We start from the raw sequence: 17417 nt of genomic DNA, 5'->3' as shown, positions 1-17417 counted from the left end.
GGTGTTTGTTGCCTAGCAGCTCTGCGGGCCTGGGTTTAAGAGCCCTCTGTGCTTTACACCGTTAAAACGCAAACTATCAAAATATACAAAGTCAATATCCTTAAGTCAGACTCTAAGTTCTCAAGCAGCATTTTTCTTACGTTACCTATCTGCAAATTTAGATTATTCTGATGGAAATACTTTTTCATTGGTTTTTGTGTGTACAGTAAAATCAATGTTTACTGACATTTACTGACAAAAATCTAATTCTTCCAAGCCTACTCATAATCCATGGGTCAAGTCTGCTGATAGCTCTAATATCGGCATGGATGTTTAATCTTTATTTAACCACTGCGAAGAGGAGATCATCAGTCAATGCAATCAGACCAATCTCTGTGCCAAGCCCTGGTTGGAATCCTGCCAGAGGCCAAAAAACCAGAGGCATCCAGAAACTCCAAGAACTCTTGCCATGACCTTTCTTACAATCATAACCAAAACCAAACAATTTGATGCTGGTCAATAATTGTCCAGCTTGTCATCATCAAGAGAGAGTTTCTGGAAGGGAGGCCGAACACAAGCGTCCTTTAAAGCCGCAGTCCTTACAGTGAAGAGGCACCTTTTAGTTTTCCAAGGAAAATCCATTTTAATTTGGCTGAGTTAAATACTTTTGAAAAATTGCCATTTGCACATGTACAATGTACTTTGGGTTGGGAACAGTTTTGGTGAAATGCCAAAAGCTGATAGGCTGCACTGAACACGTCTGGTCTTTAGTGTGCCATAGGCTCCTGGCTGAATGCCAAGTGCTTCTCAGGGAAACCCAGGATTTGATAATCCTGATCAGAAGGTCCCATCAGCACAGCAACACCTAAATACCTTTAAAAATCGGGGCCAAAGTAAACGAGATCCAGAAGATTGTGCGAGTCCACACAAGTAGCCTCTCGGGGTCATATCTGTATCTTATCCATTAGATTCAGAGCATGCTAGAACAACATAACAGATCTATTGCCTGTCTGTAAAGTTTGTAAAACAGGAATAATAGTTGTTTAAACCTCTCTCTTAAACGGGGCTTTTCATTCATACCCATCTTAGCAAATTTTCCATGTGATCTTCAGTGTGTGCTGAGGGTAATAGCATTGTTGAATGGAAAGGAGTTTGTCAGAAAAGGTTTTAATGAGTTGTTGGTGTCATAATGGCAGTGAGTTAATGCTTAGAAACTGGTTTTGTCCTGGGTGTGAATGTTGCCTTTACATATCCTGGCTTTTTAGTGTTTCTTTCTCAGAAATACTCCTTAGCAACCATAACTCTCAATTAAGGAAGGTTTTTTTGTGTGAATTTCCTAATCCCCCAAAATTAGTGTATGCAAATAAGATTTTTAATGACCCAGGACTGGAGACTGCTTGAAGGTGTTGAGAGACGGTCTAAAAAGAAGTGGAGGTGCAGTGCTGAGCAAATAATGCTTTGACCAGTGCTCCAGCTTCATCTGTCTTGTGCTAAAAGCCGGCCAGCATGAATAGCTTTCAGGGCTCGACAGAGGGGATTTGAGCTTTCTTTTTTGGGAGCATAAAGTTTGAAATAGCTCAGAGAGGACTGTTTCCCTAGCTCCTTGTTTTCCCCAGCATTGCTCCCAGGCCAGTTTCAGGCTCATGACTGTGAGCCACCCATGCTTTAAATCCCCTAGAGTGGAAAGACTAATTATTCTTCACATGATGGACTTCCAAGATAAGAGAATATTTATAAGAGCCATGAGAAAGGAATGCTTGTTTCCAGGACAAAAAACATCTTGGCTTGTTCCTGATGTGGGCCCCAAAATGCAGGCAACCAGAAGAGATTCTTGGGACATCCATTGGTCAGTGAACTTCATCTTAAGAGGCAAGGAAATGGAGATGACGCATTCGTAGAAAAAGCGGCTCCATTTAATAGATACAAGTTTGGTTTACAATAAACAAACAGGGGTAAATGACCAAGGAAGTACAGGGAAAGCTCTCAGAACTGCTACCTGGATCCTCTCTTAGTCCCAGCTGTCGCTGCACATGCTGAGAAAGGGGTTCTGGACGATACCCTCCACAGGAGGGGCAGGACCCTTAAAGGTGCAAGGACACAGATTCATCACACTTTCTGCTTCAGTTGCAAGCTTTCATATATAGAGACATTGAAACAGCAGTAGCTGGTAACTGTTGACATCATAAACTTCTGTGTGACGTATAACTTAGTGCTGCATGACATTCTGATTAAAAGAGCAGCACGGTGCAAAATCAATGCAGTATATACTAAATATATTAAACAGCCTCCTAAGCTATAGATCTCAAAAGGTAATTGTAAATCTGGAGTCATCATCCGATGAGGGGTTTTTAAATCGAGTTCCCTAGGGATCTGCGCTTGACCTAATGCTATCCAATATCTTAATCAATGATTTGGAAGAAAACATAAAATCATTAGTGGTGAAGTTTGCAGATGACACAACTTGTGGTGGAGTGGTGTATAATGATAAGCACACATCAGCTACAAAGAGTAATATGAAAGCTGGGCTCATTTGAACAATATTAATTTTAATATGATCCACTGCAAGGTCATACTCCCAGGAGCCAGGAATTCAGGTTACACCTCTGGGACAGCAATGACTCAGAAAAGGATTTAGGTGTCAGGGTGTAAACAAACTGAACACAAGTTCCCAGTGCAATGCTCTGGTTAAGAGGGATAATGAAATTCGTGGACGTATAAGTAGGGGAATATCAAGTAGGCAGGTAGTATTATTGCTATATATGGCATTAGTGAGACCATTACTGGACCATTATTTTGAGTAAATAATATTGACAAATTGGAAATGATTGAGAAAAGAGATACAAGAAAGATCTGAAGTCTGGAAATCCCACCTTATAGTGAGAAACTGAGAAAGCTTACCCAAGAAAGGGTTGTCACAGTTCAGAGCAACTGCACCTACATTCCTCTTCTATGGTCCAGCAAGGGCATCAACTCAAGACTCCTGGCTCCTCAGACATCATCTCTTTTGGGTGGAGACCCCCCATCTCACTCCCTCCTGATCAGGGTACTTCCAGACTGCACAGCTCACTGTCTATACACTGACCTCCCCAGCAATGTCAGGCTGCCTAAGCCGGCCTGTTTTACTTTTTTCTTCAGAGATGGTACACAGTGTAATTGTCACAGTTAAACCACCACACAGATCTTTCTAAGCAAGGACATGTATCTTTAAGGAGAAAAAGATCTCTCATTAGTAACTCAGTTACTCCGTTATACAGTGTGTCTTCGAACTGTCATGTATCAGAGGGGTAGCCGTGTTAATCTGGATCTGTAAAAAGTGACAAAGAGTCCTGTGGCACCTTATAGACTAACAGACGTATTGGAGCATAAACTTTCATAGTGGAGCATAAGCATGCATCTGATGAAGTGGGTATTCACCCACGAAAGTTTATGCTCCAATACTTCTGTTAGTCTATAAGGTGCCACAGGACTTTTTGTCTGCTCATCCTGTTACATGAGGACAGTTCAAATACGCGAAAAAATGTCCCCTCCTCTGGGTGAAACTTCCAAGACTGAGTCTGTAGGTCTGAGTTTGCAATCTTTCTCCCAAGTACTTCCTAGGAATTCCACTTCACACATATCATCCAAAAAGATCAGTCATGTCTGCTACATTATACAACATTGTCTTTTGAAGCTCACAATACTTCTCAGAGATTGTATTAATTCTGTCTTCCTCCAAAAGAAGTTCCAGACAATCCCACAATAATGCATAAACATTTGCATTTTTCAAACAACAAATTCCTACAATACTTAAACCTAATTCAGTAGGGTTTAACTTAATTCAGTAAGGTTTGTCCGGGATATTTCAGGAAGTTGTCGTATCTGTTACAAAAGTGAGAATGACCTGATCACAGTCCGTAAGTACAGACATGGGGAGAACATTTCTGCTAGTAGTGGGCTCTTTAATCTAATAGACAAAACCAGAACAAGATCCTGTGTCTGGAAGCTGAAGATAAATTCAGGCTACAGAAAAGGCACAAATTTTTAACAGTGAGCATAGTTAACCTTTTGAACAACTTAACTGGGACCTGGTGGATTCTTTATCACTTGGAATCTTTACATCAAGACAATCATAAAAAAGATATGGTCTAGCTCAACCAGAAATTATAGCATTGATGTGGGAATCACTAGGTAGATTTTCCATCCCATGTTATTCAGGAGGTCAGATCATAATGATCTCCTCTGCCATTAAAATCCATGGGTGAAAGCCTGGCCCCCTTGAAGTCAATGGGAGTTTTGCCACTGGCCTCAAAGGGGCCAAAATTTCACCCTGTGAATCTTATTAAAATGAAGGTGAAATAAAGTAATACAATTTATTTGTAATATGATACTTCATGCTGGAATATTCTTTATTTGGAATATGCTGAGAAATTGTTGGCCAGTCAGACTGAATTATCACAGGCACAGGTGGGCAACAAAAATGTACCATATATGCTCCGAAAAAGATCTCAAAGTTTAAATATTTACTAATATTTGTAACCATTCCCTTAATCTACCTGTCTACTGAGGGACATGGATGTGATAAATTACAATTGCCCCTTCCTCACCAAGACATGCTTCAGGCTTATTACTGTATTATAAATGAATCAAAGCTGATGTTATTACTGGGAATATGGATGGAAAATATACAAGGGATGAAATCCTGGCCCCACTGAAGTTAATGAGTTTTACCTCTGACTTCAAAGGGCCCAGGATTTCACCCCATATGTCCTCATGAGTTGATATGTCTTAGAAAGTACAGTGATGATTCAGTTTTAAGTGAATCTGTGTGAAACCATTTCTGTGGTTAGAATTGTCTGAGTGAAATACGATTTTGCTCTCTCAAAAATTCAAAGCCTTAGTGATACTTATTGACTTTGTATTATTTATTCATACAAATTTTAGAAGCAAAAGTAAAACAAAACTCCATGAAACATATTCAACAAGATATGCTCCCTTCAGCAATGGTAAATCTGTCAGTTATATTCAGACAGGAGAAAATTTAACTTTCTTTTTACTCATAGTAATCTTAAATCTGTGTTTTAATTTCAGAACAGAATGAAATTTACCATTATACTTTATTAAACTGTTAAAAAAATATCTGCCTAGCTCACTACAGATATAGTATTTTTTTTTTTAAAATGAACATTTCCTTGAAGTGAATTTTATGGCAACCCTTTAACAAGAAATCTTTCAAACTCTTCTATAGTCTATATACGTCGATAATCCATGGTAAAAATTAAAATGAGATTTTATTAAAGTCTTTCACGGTATTTAGAAGAAAATGTAGTGTATTGCAGAGATGCAAAAAGCTAATGTAAATACCATATGTATTTTTGCTGCCTTTTCTAAACAGACTACAGTTTTAAAATTGATACTCAGATTTGGTAGTTAACACAATGTATGTTAATATTAAAACCGCCTTTATAAAGGAAATTCAAAAACAATGTATTCAATATATAAAAACCAGCATTAAAATAGGAAAATATTAATATATGACCTGGATAAGAGCAGTAAATTGGGAAAAACTTGCTAGGGCTTATAAATCAATAGCACGCTTTTTGCATTTTGAAATGCTTAACAAATTGCTAAACAAGTACCATTTATGAATATGTCATGCAATTTATGAACATTAAAATGCAAGGTGAAAGGACTGTCTAGGTTTTAAAATCAATCATTGATAAATAAATTTTCTTACCTGTTTTACCACAAACAGTGTCATAACAATAGAAACAGATCCAAGAGATGTTCTGAAAGAGAACCACATATTTGAGCAGAGACCAGAATAAGTGGAGATACCCATAGTGGCAGACTTGGTTCAAGAATTATGTGCTGTACGATACAGCCAATTCCCCACCCTGTTCTGTGAAATGTTTAATGCCTGCACTTTTAAAATTACAGACAATTTCACAAATGTGACTATTTCCTGGATCTGAATTTAATCAAGCCAACAAATCTGTTGAAACAGTTTTGAGACCCTGACTTCCTTTCGTTTCTCTGTGTAAAGGCAAAGGGAATTTGCTCTAAACTTCACAAGCATGTCTGCTTTCTGTTGTTTGTCAGCCAATGAGAATTAGCAAAAGTATTAAACATCAAGGGCTGATCCTGTTCCCATAGAACTTGATGGGAGTTTTGCCATTTGACTTTAGTGGGAGCAGAATCCAGACCCTTATACATTCAAAAACCTCCTATGCAATTAAAATACAAACCCTAGGTAAATACAAAGAAAAAGCTTTGCACAGAATCTCTGGCGAACCAGGACACAGATTACATGGTGCACTGGAGGCAGCTATGCCAAGTTTATTTTGAACCTCATGGAGCACATATCACCCAATCTGCACACTGAGGGCAGGATGGTGACATGGAACATGCAGTGACACCTCTTGCAGTTTTATTATGAGTCTTGGGATGTCTTTCTTACAGCCCCACTGAGCAGGTGGGCATGGAGGGTGGGGGAGAGCAGGAAATGGATGGAGCTTTGGCTCCCCTCCGCAACTTACTGGTCAGTGTAGCTGAGTCAGATCATAGAGCTGGGTTAGTAATTTCCTACTGGGACAGGCTGGCAATAAATTACTACCTCGAGGGAGGCATTGTGACCCTGACAGCTGCCTCTGAGGCCCAAGTCTCTTGGTGCCAGGGATGCTGGAACAATTTGTATGGGGTGGGGGGCCTGAGAACCATTGAACCAAACTGTAAACCCTGTTTATAATGGAAATCACTTCAAACTGTGGGTGAGGCAGTGCCCCCCGCCCCACATTCCTAGTTCCAGCACTTAGCTTGGTGCTCCTCCTGGCTGGCACAGCATGTCCCCATCTCCTGCTCCGGGCTGTGCCTAGAGTCAGGGCCTAGCCCTGAATGATGTGGGGTGAGGGGGGACTCAAGCTGCTAAACCAAGTTAAGAGCTGTCTCTTCATTGCTCTTCCAGCCTGAGTTAGCTGTTGTAGCTGAGATCACACCTTGCTTTGCAGTATAGACGTACCATGTGTCTCCTCTCTCATACACGAAGGGAAAGTCCCCAGCGCCTGTCACTGCCATCCTGCCCCTGGGGCTAGCTAACTGGCCCAGAGTCATACTGGTGATCCCCAGCCAATCTCCTCTCTTAGTTCTGGAGTGACAACCTTCCCCTTCAGTAACTCCAGTCACCGGTATCCCTGCTGTCTCCATTCCTTTTCTCCCAAAGAGAGTCTGTTGGCCAGTTAGCTGATCTCCTCTCTCCATCCCAGCCCAACAAAGAAAGGGATGGCATTGGTGGGAATTTAGGAGGGAAATTCCCCCATCCTGTTCCTAGCCAATCATAGCTGTTGGGAGTTGGCCTTACAGACCTTAAGTACAAACTGTCAGGTGACTGTTAGAGTGGGTTGCTCCTTCTTTTGCTAGCTGAGCAAATGCTGCTACCCTGTCAGACCCAGAGGCGAAATCCCCACCCCAGAGTACGATACAGGCATATCAGATACACTGTTATCACTTATTAAAGAGAACCTTCATATCTGCCATGTTACCCTTTGCTCTTTACACCACAATGTACAGGGATGCTCAGAGCAGAGATGGGAAGTTCTCACATGGACTCGCTTGCCCCAGAACTTGTCAGTCTGAAGCTGGGACCTGATTCTCCTAGGGACTGAAATGAGCAGTGATCCCTCATTCCCTAGTATATCAGCCCCCAGGGTTGTGTCAAAGTTAGATTCAAGACTCACAATTTGTCAGACCACTCTGTTTTATTAGCACAGCGCTCTGCCAATAACACCCAGATAATATGAGTGGCCATGCAAGACCCAAACAGTCTTATTTATACAGATAAAAGAGCAGGAATTCAACAAAGGGACAAAGAAAACAAAACAGTAAAATTCATCTGGGGCACAGCATGCATATCCTACTTCCTTACTAACTTTTATCGATTTAAGGCTAATGCTTCACCAATTGCCCTTAAATGGTGCAATTGTTCTATGTTAATGTCTGTATTCCTGACACCTGGACTGCAGCATTCCAGCAATTTTGCTTAAAGGTACAGACAGCATTTCTTTAATCCTATCTATTTTACAATATAATTCATTCTACTTTCACAGTTGTCCACGGGGGTTTCCCTCCTGCTAGAGTGGTGAGTGAGCACCTCTTTGGTAGCCTGGGTGGTCAGGACAGGCCTGGCCCCCTGCAGAGTGAGTCTTTACTAAAGCAGTAATTCCTTGGCCATGCTTACCCATTCTTCCCCACCCCCCACACTCCTGAGTCCTGACAATCTTTCTCCGTTGTCTGTTCCCTCTCCTACTCCATGTGCATATGAGGAAACCATTTCCCTCCTCCACAGATGGTTTTCTGTCTTTGTCCCACCTCTTGGTGAGTTGAAAGTTGGGGTCCACTGAAGTGACACTCCATGTTCCACTGGAGGAGGGGAAATAGACCATTGTATCTGTAGCTGTAGTAGGATGTTGTCCTCTATGTGGAGCAGCCACTAGAGGAGGGATGAGTCACATACTTTTCCAGGGAGTTTCACAGCTCTTTGCTGACAAGAGAGGAGTGGTGAGACTTGGGACTCCTCTGTTCAGTGTTAGGTTCTCTAAAGGAGTGTGCTGTAGTAGTCATAGACTTTTCTGCCCCCATGCTTCCATCCCTCTCGGATCTTGTCCATCCCATCTCAGCTCCTGTCTTTCTCCCCCTCTCCTCCTATCTTCACTCTTGCCTAGCTCTTGTCCCTTTCCCCCATAGCTATGTTTCAGGGGCACCATTTCAGATTTTGAGGGGTTTGGGGAGCAACTTTAACTGTGATTCCAGAGGCTACTTGGGGACCTGAAAACTGTGTTTTTTTCCAGATAATAACTTAGATACAGTGCTCCTCTCAGATAATAATGTCTAATCCCTATATAAAGAAAGAAAATGTAATAAATATTAGACCCACTCAGCTCTAATACTAACATGTTCTGACATCTTGTGTCAATCCACTTAAGGGACACTGGTTAAGTTTAAAATTTTAATGTGTGTTCTTATTTTGTTACTAATTCTTGAATACAATTGAAACAATTGTAGAAAAATCTAGATTACTGTCTACCACTTTTTTTGCAGTTCATCAAGCTTGGAATAGATCTTTCAACTTTTGGAAACACCCTACTAGGGCAAGTCCCCCTGAGTTTATACTGCGCCTGCCTGGAGCTCAAGCGGGGGTTACGCCACTACAAATAATAGACTAGAAACTGACTTTAAACAGGAGTGAAACTGACACTGTCAAGTCACTTTCATAGTAGTGCCAACCCCAAATGTTCAAACATCATGAATCAGGCTCATCAAAAATCATGAGATTGGCTTTAAAAATAATGAGATTATATAAAATAATAGATTTGATGTTCTTTTTATTTACATTCTGCTTTTTGAGCCTTTACAGTGCACTGGGGTCACATTTTGACGCTTTCTCCACAACCACAAGGGCTAGAAACTTGATTTCTCTTTAATAATGAAGGCTGATATCATCACATATCCACTTGACTCCAAGAGCTGGGGCTTAAGGAAAACAATAATTATCATGAGACTCATGACAAAATCATGAGAGTTGGCAACACTGCCTTCTGTTTAGAGCAGGGGTCTGCAATCTTTCAGAAATGGTGTGCCGAGTCTTCATTTATTCACTCTAATTTAAGGTTTTGCGTGCCAGTAAAACATTTTAACATTTTTAAAAGGTCTCTTTCTATAAGTCTATAATATATAACTAAATTAATGTTGTATGTAAAGTAAATAAGGGTTTTAAAATGTTTAAGAAGCTTCATTTAAAATTAAATTAAAATGCAGAGCCCCCCAGACTGGTGGCTAGGACCCATGCAGTGTGAGTGCCACTGAAAATCAGCTTGCATGCCACCTTTGGCACCCGTGCGATAGGTTGCCTACCCCTGATTTAGAGGCTATTTACTTTCCAGAAGGGTCTTAAACACAAAACTACAGTGCTTGAGTTGCAGTTTTCACGGGATAATATTTAAAACCAAACACCAAGAAAATTCCATGTTTTAAAGTTGAGAAAAAAATTGAGACTTCGGAGGTATCTCAGGGCCACTGCAGGCAGGAAAGGAAAATAAACAGCACAAGAGCTCTGGGCAGCTCTTCCTCTTGAAAGAAAGTTGGAGGGTCAAATCTTCTAGATGTTAATCAAGTAAAACTATTGCAATTAGTGCCTCCACTCATAGATATTAACATCACAGTGAACATGTGATGACCTGTGTGGTCAATAACTATACACTTCATACATAAATATCTGAGCCATCTTACCCAGAGTTACACATCATATATGCATTGGCTCAAGGACTACATTTTCCCACTAGGTGCCTTTGAAAATTTGGCCTTTAGTCTGTGTGTCCTAGGGTGACCAGACAGCAAGTATGAAAAATTGGGACAGGGGGTGGAGGGTAATTGGCACCTATATAAGACAAAATCATAAATATTGGGATGGTCCCTATAAAATCAGGACATCTGGTCACCCTAATGTGTCCCTCAGTGCCCCATCTGTACAATGGGTATAACAGCTCTGAGGGGTTGTGATGTGAGGCACTCAGATACCATGGTGATGGGACCACATAAGTACCACAGGTAGAGTGGGAACTTCTCTATATCACTGCTATCCCTTCCTTAGGTTTTGGCCCCTTCTTTTCACCTACCCCCCCTCACATCTTCCTCTTTTCTGAATGAAAACTTGGATCAGAGGGCTTGGCTCAGAGGTGAAAGTTAGCCGGTATCAGTAAGAGCCAGTACGCCGTGCCGGACCGCATCAGCTTCTGCAGCAGGGATTTAAAGGGCGGGCCCTTTAAATCCTGGCCAGCAGCTCCGGCGGCCGGGCTGGGGCCGGCATTTAAAGCGCTGCTCTGAGCTTCCCATCACGGCGGGGAGCCCGGAGGAGCCCTTTAAATCCCGTCCCTGGCCTGCCACGGTGGCCAAGCTGAGCAGCGGGGAACTCGGAGAAGCCCTTTAAAGCCTGGCCCTGGCCCTGGCCCACAGCTCCAGCAGCCAGGCTGGGGCCGGCATTTAAAGGGCCCGGAGCTCCATGGCAGCTGAAGCCTCGGGCCCTTTAGTTCGCCCCGGGGGCTACCAGCCACCTCTGCAGCTGGGAGCCCCCTGGGTGATTTAAAGGCCTTGGGACTCCCAGCCCCGCCTCTTCTGGATGAGACACCGCCGCCCCCTCCCCTCCCCCCGCAGGACTCCGGCCATACTGGTAAGTCCTGTGAGTTACTTTCACCCCTGGCTTGGCTGTATTTCTTCTGAGTCCCCTGTAAACAAAACACTGACTCCCAAGGGCACAAGCTGCAAGAAGCAGCTCTCCTCTGCAGAACTCACATTCCACACTAATTCTGTGCAGTTAAGAGGTCCATCTGGGAGCCCACCTCCTGCCCGTCCTCCCTAATTGGCACCCTTGCTATGTTTGTGCTGTAGCTAGGAGCGTGTTTCCCAGCACAAGTAAAAAGATACGTGACAGTTCTGCTTGAGCTAGTGTGCTCAAAATAGCAGTGTAGGCGGGTAGCAGGGGCGGCAGCTTGAGTTAGCTGCCTGAGTACAAACCTGCGCAGACCCTCTGGGTACATACCCGGTGGCTAGCCCAAGCCACTGCCTGGGCCACTCCCAGCTGCACTGCTACTTTTAGCCTGCTAGCTCACACAGAGCTAGCGCCTGGGCACTTCCACTGGGAAGCACGATCCCAGCTGCAGTGTAGATGTGTCCTATGATTCTATATACCCACGACTCCCGCATCCCCTGTTCCTATATGCTTCCACCCGTAACTCCCTCCCTCCCTCTGCTCCAATCCCCTCCCCTCCCCCCTGGCTCCTGTACCTTTGATCTTTCCCACCTCTCTCTCTCTGCCATCCTCTGGTTCCTGCAAAGCCCTGCCCCCCATTCCCAGTCAGGCTGCTTTTTTCTCTCCCTCACTGACTGGGCAGAACATATTTCCCTCATGTCTCGGTGTGATGGGTTGTCTACCCCACACAAGGGCTGAGTAGGAAAGTGCCAACTGGCCCTGTGACAGGCTGCACCTGAAGGAGAGTCAGGGCTGAGAAGCACTAACTGATGGTGAAGCCCAGCCTGGCAGGGGCAGGCTGGGCTGGTATCTAACCAGAAAGTGAGAGAAAGAAGAGGCTGCTGGAAGAAACCCTGCAATCACTCCCTAGAGAAGAGGGGAGTGGCTAAGAGATCAGTAGAAGTCACTGGGGGAAGAAAACCCTGAGATCCTGCCTGGGAATACAGACTCTGGCAAGAAACTGCGAGAGGGGTGTGTGGTGACCTGGCTCAGCGAGGTTAGGCTAACTGGGAGGAGAGGCAGAGGCAAACCAAGACAAAAGGGATCATTTTAAATTTTTAGAACTTTATCAGGGAAAACCCAAAAATTGTATCAGGAGCAGAAATAATATAGACCATTACCAAAGACTTACTACTACTAAACTATTGTTACCCACTCATTAATGTTTGGGAGCTTGTACACACTGTGCAGTTAGTACATTAGTGCATTGTTATTACCAAGAACAAAAGAGACGATTGAACAATAGACTGTGTCACTTCAGAGAAGAATCAACTTTTCCTCTCCTTGGCTTTAAGTCCAGCTCCACTCTTGCTGTCCTGTTCTTTGGTCTCTGCGGCTTGAAGTGCTCCTTAGAGTCGATGTTCCTCTGGCTGTACCTCTTGTCACTCTTTTCTCTTTTCGCTCCACATGTGAGTTTTCTTCACCTAGTGGCCCCCACTTGTCCATTAGGCACCTTTGAACTGTATTCCATCAATAGATGTTCCAACAGTCATCCTCTCTGTTCATGTACTTTAGGCCCTTTGGGTGTGGGTGTGGGTGGGTTGCTTACTATTTCAGGGTCTGTTTTCATCTCGCACCACAGCTTTTTGATCACTTCACTTTTTCACCAATTATATTTCCTTTCAAGTTTCTTTCCCCCTTGGCACTCTCTCTCTCTGATAAGCCAGTAGATTTTATTTCCCTCTATGGCCCTTCTCTAATAGCACCTGCTCACATACCCAGGTCTGTTTTTTTTCTCCTTCTCCTGACCTGAAACCTTTCCTGTTTTCCTTCTTCTGCCCTTCTCACTTCCCAGGCCCCTGCTTCTATTCTTCTGTTCTTCTTTTATTTTATCAATTCACCTCCACCCCCAGCGCCAGTTCATTCCTAGCTCAGCATCTCAATTCTTCTCCAACAGCAACTTCTGAGTATACTCTTCAGGCAGATTCCAAGCTCTCTCTCCAACTCGAGCTGCCCTCTCCTTGGTCGTCTGTCTCCCCAGGGCAACATTCAGTGCTGCAGCATTGTTGCTGCAGCAGGTGCTAGTGCTAGGATGCAGGTTACTACAGATGGTAGCCACAGGGAGCAGAGAAGCTCCAATAGTAATCCAGGGGTGGTTTAGAAGATAAGGAAAAGTAGGAAGGAGGCCATGGAAACTGTGACAAGATCTGGGATTGAGTTGTTAGTCATAGGGGGGGAACCTGGAGTAGAGGGTGGGGGGGCCTGGCCTGGCCAAGGAGGAGGAAGTTAAAAGACACAGCAGTGTAGCAGGTGACAGACAGTTTGTTGAGTAGAACTTTGATACCCCCACAATGGAAAAAATGGAGAAAAAGTCAAAGTCAAGAAAAAAGAGAGGAGACTCCAGAGAGATGAGCCACAGAGAGAGATGAGCCACAAGAGGTGCAAACCCCATTAATTAGCAAAAAAAAATTCAAAAAAGTCTTAAACTTTTTTTTTCCATTTTCTCATTTCCCAAAAAACACCCAACACTAGTCACACACCAAAAAAAACAGCAGCCCAAAGCAAAAAAGTACTACAAAGCTGATAGCAACTATAAACTGGGCTGTCAAACAAAAGTGTCTACAGCCAACTTAACAGTTCAGCCTGTGAAAAACAGACAGAACTAACTGCTGATGTTTTGTGGATCTACCCAACTCATCAGCTATCAAAAACAAAAATAAAAAAAAAAAAAGGACTCTCTTCTCTTTTCTTCAGTTCAGTTAGTCTCACTTACTACTTACTACCCTGTTTTACCCTTACTGGGCAGGTCTAGGGCAGGGGGGTCTAACTAAAGAGAGGGTCGAAAGCTAGCGCCATAGAATTCAGCTGCATGAATAGCGCGGCTGAATTCGAACCCTCGTTCGTTCAGCACACCCGCAGGCGCGCGCGTCCCCGCTCCGCCTTTCGACCGCCTTCACCCCACGCCAGTGGTGGTGGTGGAGTGAGGAAACCGCGCTCGAGGAGCTTCCAGATCGCGCCCTGATTAGACGCGATAGTTTGAAACTCCGAGAAGTCCCTCTCACCGCACCACCCGCTGGTTAAGCTGTCACACTCAGCCAGACTTCTCAAATTCAGCTGTCATCCAGTGATGACAGACACAGTTTCATGCTGACTTGAGACTGACACATTTGGTTTGAACATTTGAAAAATTAAAATTTAAAACATAATAACTTAGAGCCAGCTGGTCACTGCAGCCAGCAGCTCATTTTCTGTCCCTTACGATGAAGACCACCGTTCAATATGAAGGTGACTGCTTTGCTCTTTGCAGTCACACCTCACAGGCTTAAACAGCAACAGCTGCTCCAAACAAGACTTTGCGGAACCCCTCGGAAGATTCCTGCTGCACTTGCAATGTCAAACAGGAGGAGATGAGAGCAGTGACTGTAAAAGTTGTCAAGGTAGAATGACACTGTTGGGAGAGGAGAAGATTGCTGCTGCATCTTCCGTGGTGGAAAGAGTAGATGTTTCCAGGCTTGCTGCTTCCTGAAACTTTGTAAGTCTACTCAGATATGCCAGAGGGACAGTCACTCTAAGACAGCCAAAAGGCAGAGGGCAAGAGGCACCCAGATATCTGGTAATGACTTGCAGCTGGCATAACCAGTTCAAGTGTATCTCAGTTCTTGAATGTATGAAATGTATGTGGTAAGTGTCGTGCAAGGTCTCCGTGAAGCTCATGACTCACTGGTTGTTAATATAACCACATAATGTAGGTGCAAGCAACTGACCAAAGTTATGGATATAAACTGAAATGATAATTTTTAAGATGTGGTTTGTCAGCCAAGCAGAAATTGCCCCATCTCAGGAAAGGAATGTGGCTTCTCTACCTGGGAATTACTTTTATAGTATTTTGAATCACAATCAGAACGTATTTACATTTTGCATAAAAAGACCCATCAAACTCGCAAGGAGTGGAGGTAAACCTCACATTATAATGGAGGAAACTGACAATCACATGTCTAATGTTCATTCAAATTGCACCGGAGGGGGCAGGAACTAAAAAAATTGCATTTTAGCAGACACAAGTCTAGCTGGTAGGAAGCATCAGGAAACTTCCTTCAAGACAGACTCCATGTTGCCTACCTCACAGCTGGAAATAGACTCTTATCTGGAGGTATCCTTCATCAGAATCCATTTCAAAGCTTCATTAGACTGTCAAAGAGAGGGGCCTGGAACCCCCAAGTTATCTATCACCTACAAAGACAAAGGTACCAGCCCTTTGGCTTGGGGGGATAGATCCTGACCCAGGAGCTCAGTCAGCTATCTTGATGGAAATATGTGCTGAAGATTTTACCTTGAACCCAGATTAGCTTGTTAAGTTTCAGTTACTAGAAAGTGTTTTATCTTTATTTCTCTTGTAACCATTTTTACTTTAATCTTTATATTTGCATTTAAATCTCTCTGTGCAATTAAATACACATGTTTTATTTTTAATGTAAATTAATCCAGTGCTGTGTTTGAACTCAACTGTCTGGTAACTCCAGTTAAAATAACAAACTGTTGGATACTGACATTTTAAAGGAACAACAAATCTTAAAATTCCCCTGACTGTTCCAGAACAGGACTGGACATTTCAGAAAACACATGCATATTCGGGGCTAGGAAGAATGTGGAGTCACCCTACCGGGCATTAACCGAGAACGATGGAGAACAGTGGAAGTCTATGATGTTGCAGGCAGGCTCCAGGACCCAAAGTGTTGGACCAGGGCTGCCCGTATATAGACACAGAGTGCTTGCTTGTTGATGACTTGTTGCAGACAGCTTCAGTAGCAAGGCATTGTGAGGCAATCAGGGTCACAGAGTAAGAGGTGACACATCTCTTCACTTGTTTGGATTGTACCCCAGCCAACTTTTCCTTTTCCTGGGGAAGGGTCAGGATTGGCATCAGTGCAGAAGGAATGGCACCTTGGGCAGTTCAGCCCTCTGCACTGCTTCACCAAACTGCATTCCATGGAGGCACTTTGCAGTACCGGGGGCAGCCTGCAGTGGCTCCATTAATGACAAAGGCAAACACACACTTCTTGCCTTTGTAGTTGGTATGGTTCCAGGCAGATTTCCTGTCCCCCTGAGCTACGGAGCACTCCCCTTGCTCCATCTCAGGGATAGGGCTCATCTCCTTAAGAATCCCCCTACAAATAACATTCACTCCTGCCATAATTAGTATTAAATTTAACAAGAAGTTCTGAAGCCTGAGCTGCCCTCCCTAGTCAGGAACGTTGTCTGTATCACACACCTGTGCCTGGGATAGCCCACGGAAGCTTATGCCCAAATAAATGTGTTAGTCTCTGAGGTGCCACAAGGACTCCTCATTGTTTTTGCTGATACAGACTAATCCCTTGTCTTGTGATTCAACAGACACACTCCCAGGATCCTTTCCCCCCTTTACATTTCCTGCACAGGTTTCACTGGCTGGACAGATCTGCTGCGTCCTCTTTTCTTTCTTGCCAAACAATGAGCCTACGATTTCTGCTTATCATCTTAACTACCAAACTGGTACAATTCACTGGTGGAAATCCAGAACTGAAGAGTGAATTTCAGTGGATGCTTCTCCATACAACCAGATGAAAAGCATTATCACTGGCTTTTTCAGCACACTTTAACACTGATGCTGGCCCTGCAAGTGAGCAGATTTCAGACATGGGCATGGACAGACGGCAGAGAGCCTCAGCAGCACTCTCGCTCAGTTTTCTCTCATTAATCTTCTCTATCACAGCATTTAGCAGCAGTTACTGGTGTGAAGGGACAAGAAAAGTTGCAAAACCTTTCTGTACAGATCAGGGGAAAGGGACTCACTGCATCCGCTTCAATAGCTCTGACCTGAACAATAGCAACGCCGTTCAGTATATCTGGGAGACAGGCGATGACAAGTTCATTGACCGAAAGTTTCACGCTGGCATCTGGTATTCATGTGAGGAGATTATTAATGGGGAAGGTGAGTGACAGCCAGACACATTTACTTCAAAAAGTGTTTAGCCAAAATGCTTCCTGATTATCTCCTGCTCCCTGGTCTCCTGCTGCTGTAGTGCTGTATGTTTTGTTGAGGGGGAAAGGTATCAGCACAAGGGTGCCACTTCTCCAGAGGGAGAAGATGCAAAGCTTCAGGAAGGATTGGAAAGAAACATGTTCAACGAAACCCTTAGAAATACTGTTATGAAGTTTAGAACGGCAGACTGCAGTGCAGATTCTTTAT

The 17417-nt window shown here is 43.6% G+C and overlaps 2 protein-coding genes across 2 annotated transcripts in view; one reads left to right on the top strand and one right to left on the bottom strand.

Moving 5' to 3' along the window:
• The window catches only part of GLP2R (glucagon like peptide 2 receptor), a 135418-nt gene extending 129621 nt beyond the window's left edge, over positions 1-5797 (bottom strand). Inside the window, exon 1 of the mRNA XM_039501579.1 lies at positions 5693-5797. Within this exon, the coding sequence (XP_039357513.1) occupies positions 5693-5797 (105 nt within the window). The remainder of the gene's footprint in view (positions 1-5692) is intronic.
• An 11067-nt stretch (positions 5798-16864) lies between these two features.
• Positions 16865-17417, top strand: part of GSG1L2 (GSG1 like 2) — a 59535-nt gene continuing 58982 nt past the window's right edge. The window contains exon 1 of the mRNA XM_039501170.1: positions 16865-17159. Coding sequence (XP_039357104.1) covers positions 16865-17159 — 295 coding nt within the window. The remainder of the gene's footprint in view (positions 17160-17417) is intronic.

The sequence above is a fragment of the Mauremys reevesii genome, linkage group 15 (assembly GCF_016161935.1).
Source record: "Mauremys reevesii isolate NIE-2019 linkage group 15, ASM1616193v1, whole genome shotgun sequence".
NCBI lineage: Eukaryota > Metazoa > Chordata > Testudines > Geoemydidae > Mauremys > Mauremys reevesii.
This window is presented reverse-complemented; position numbering and strand designations above follow the sequence as displayed.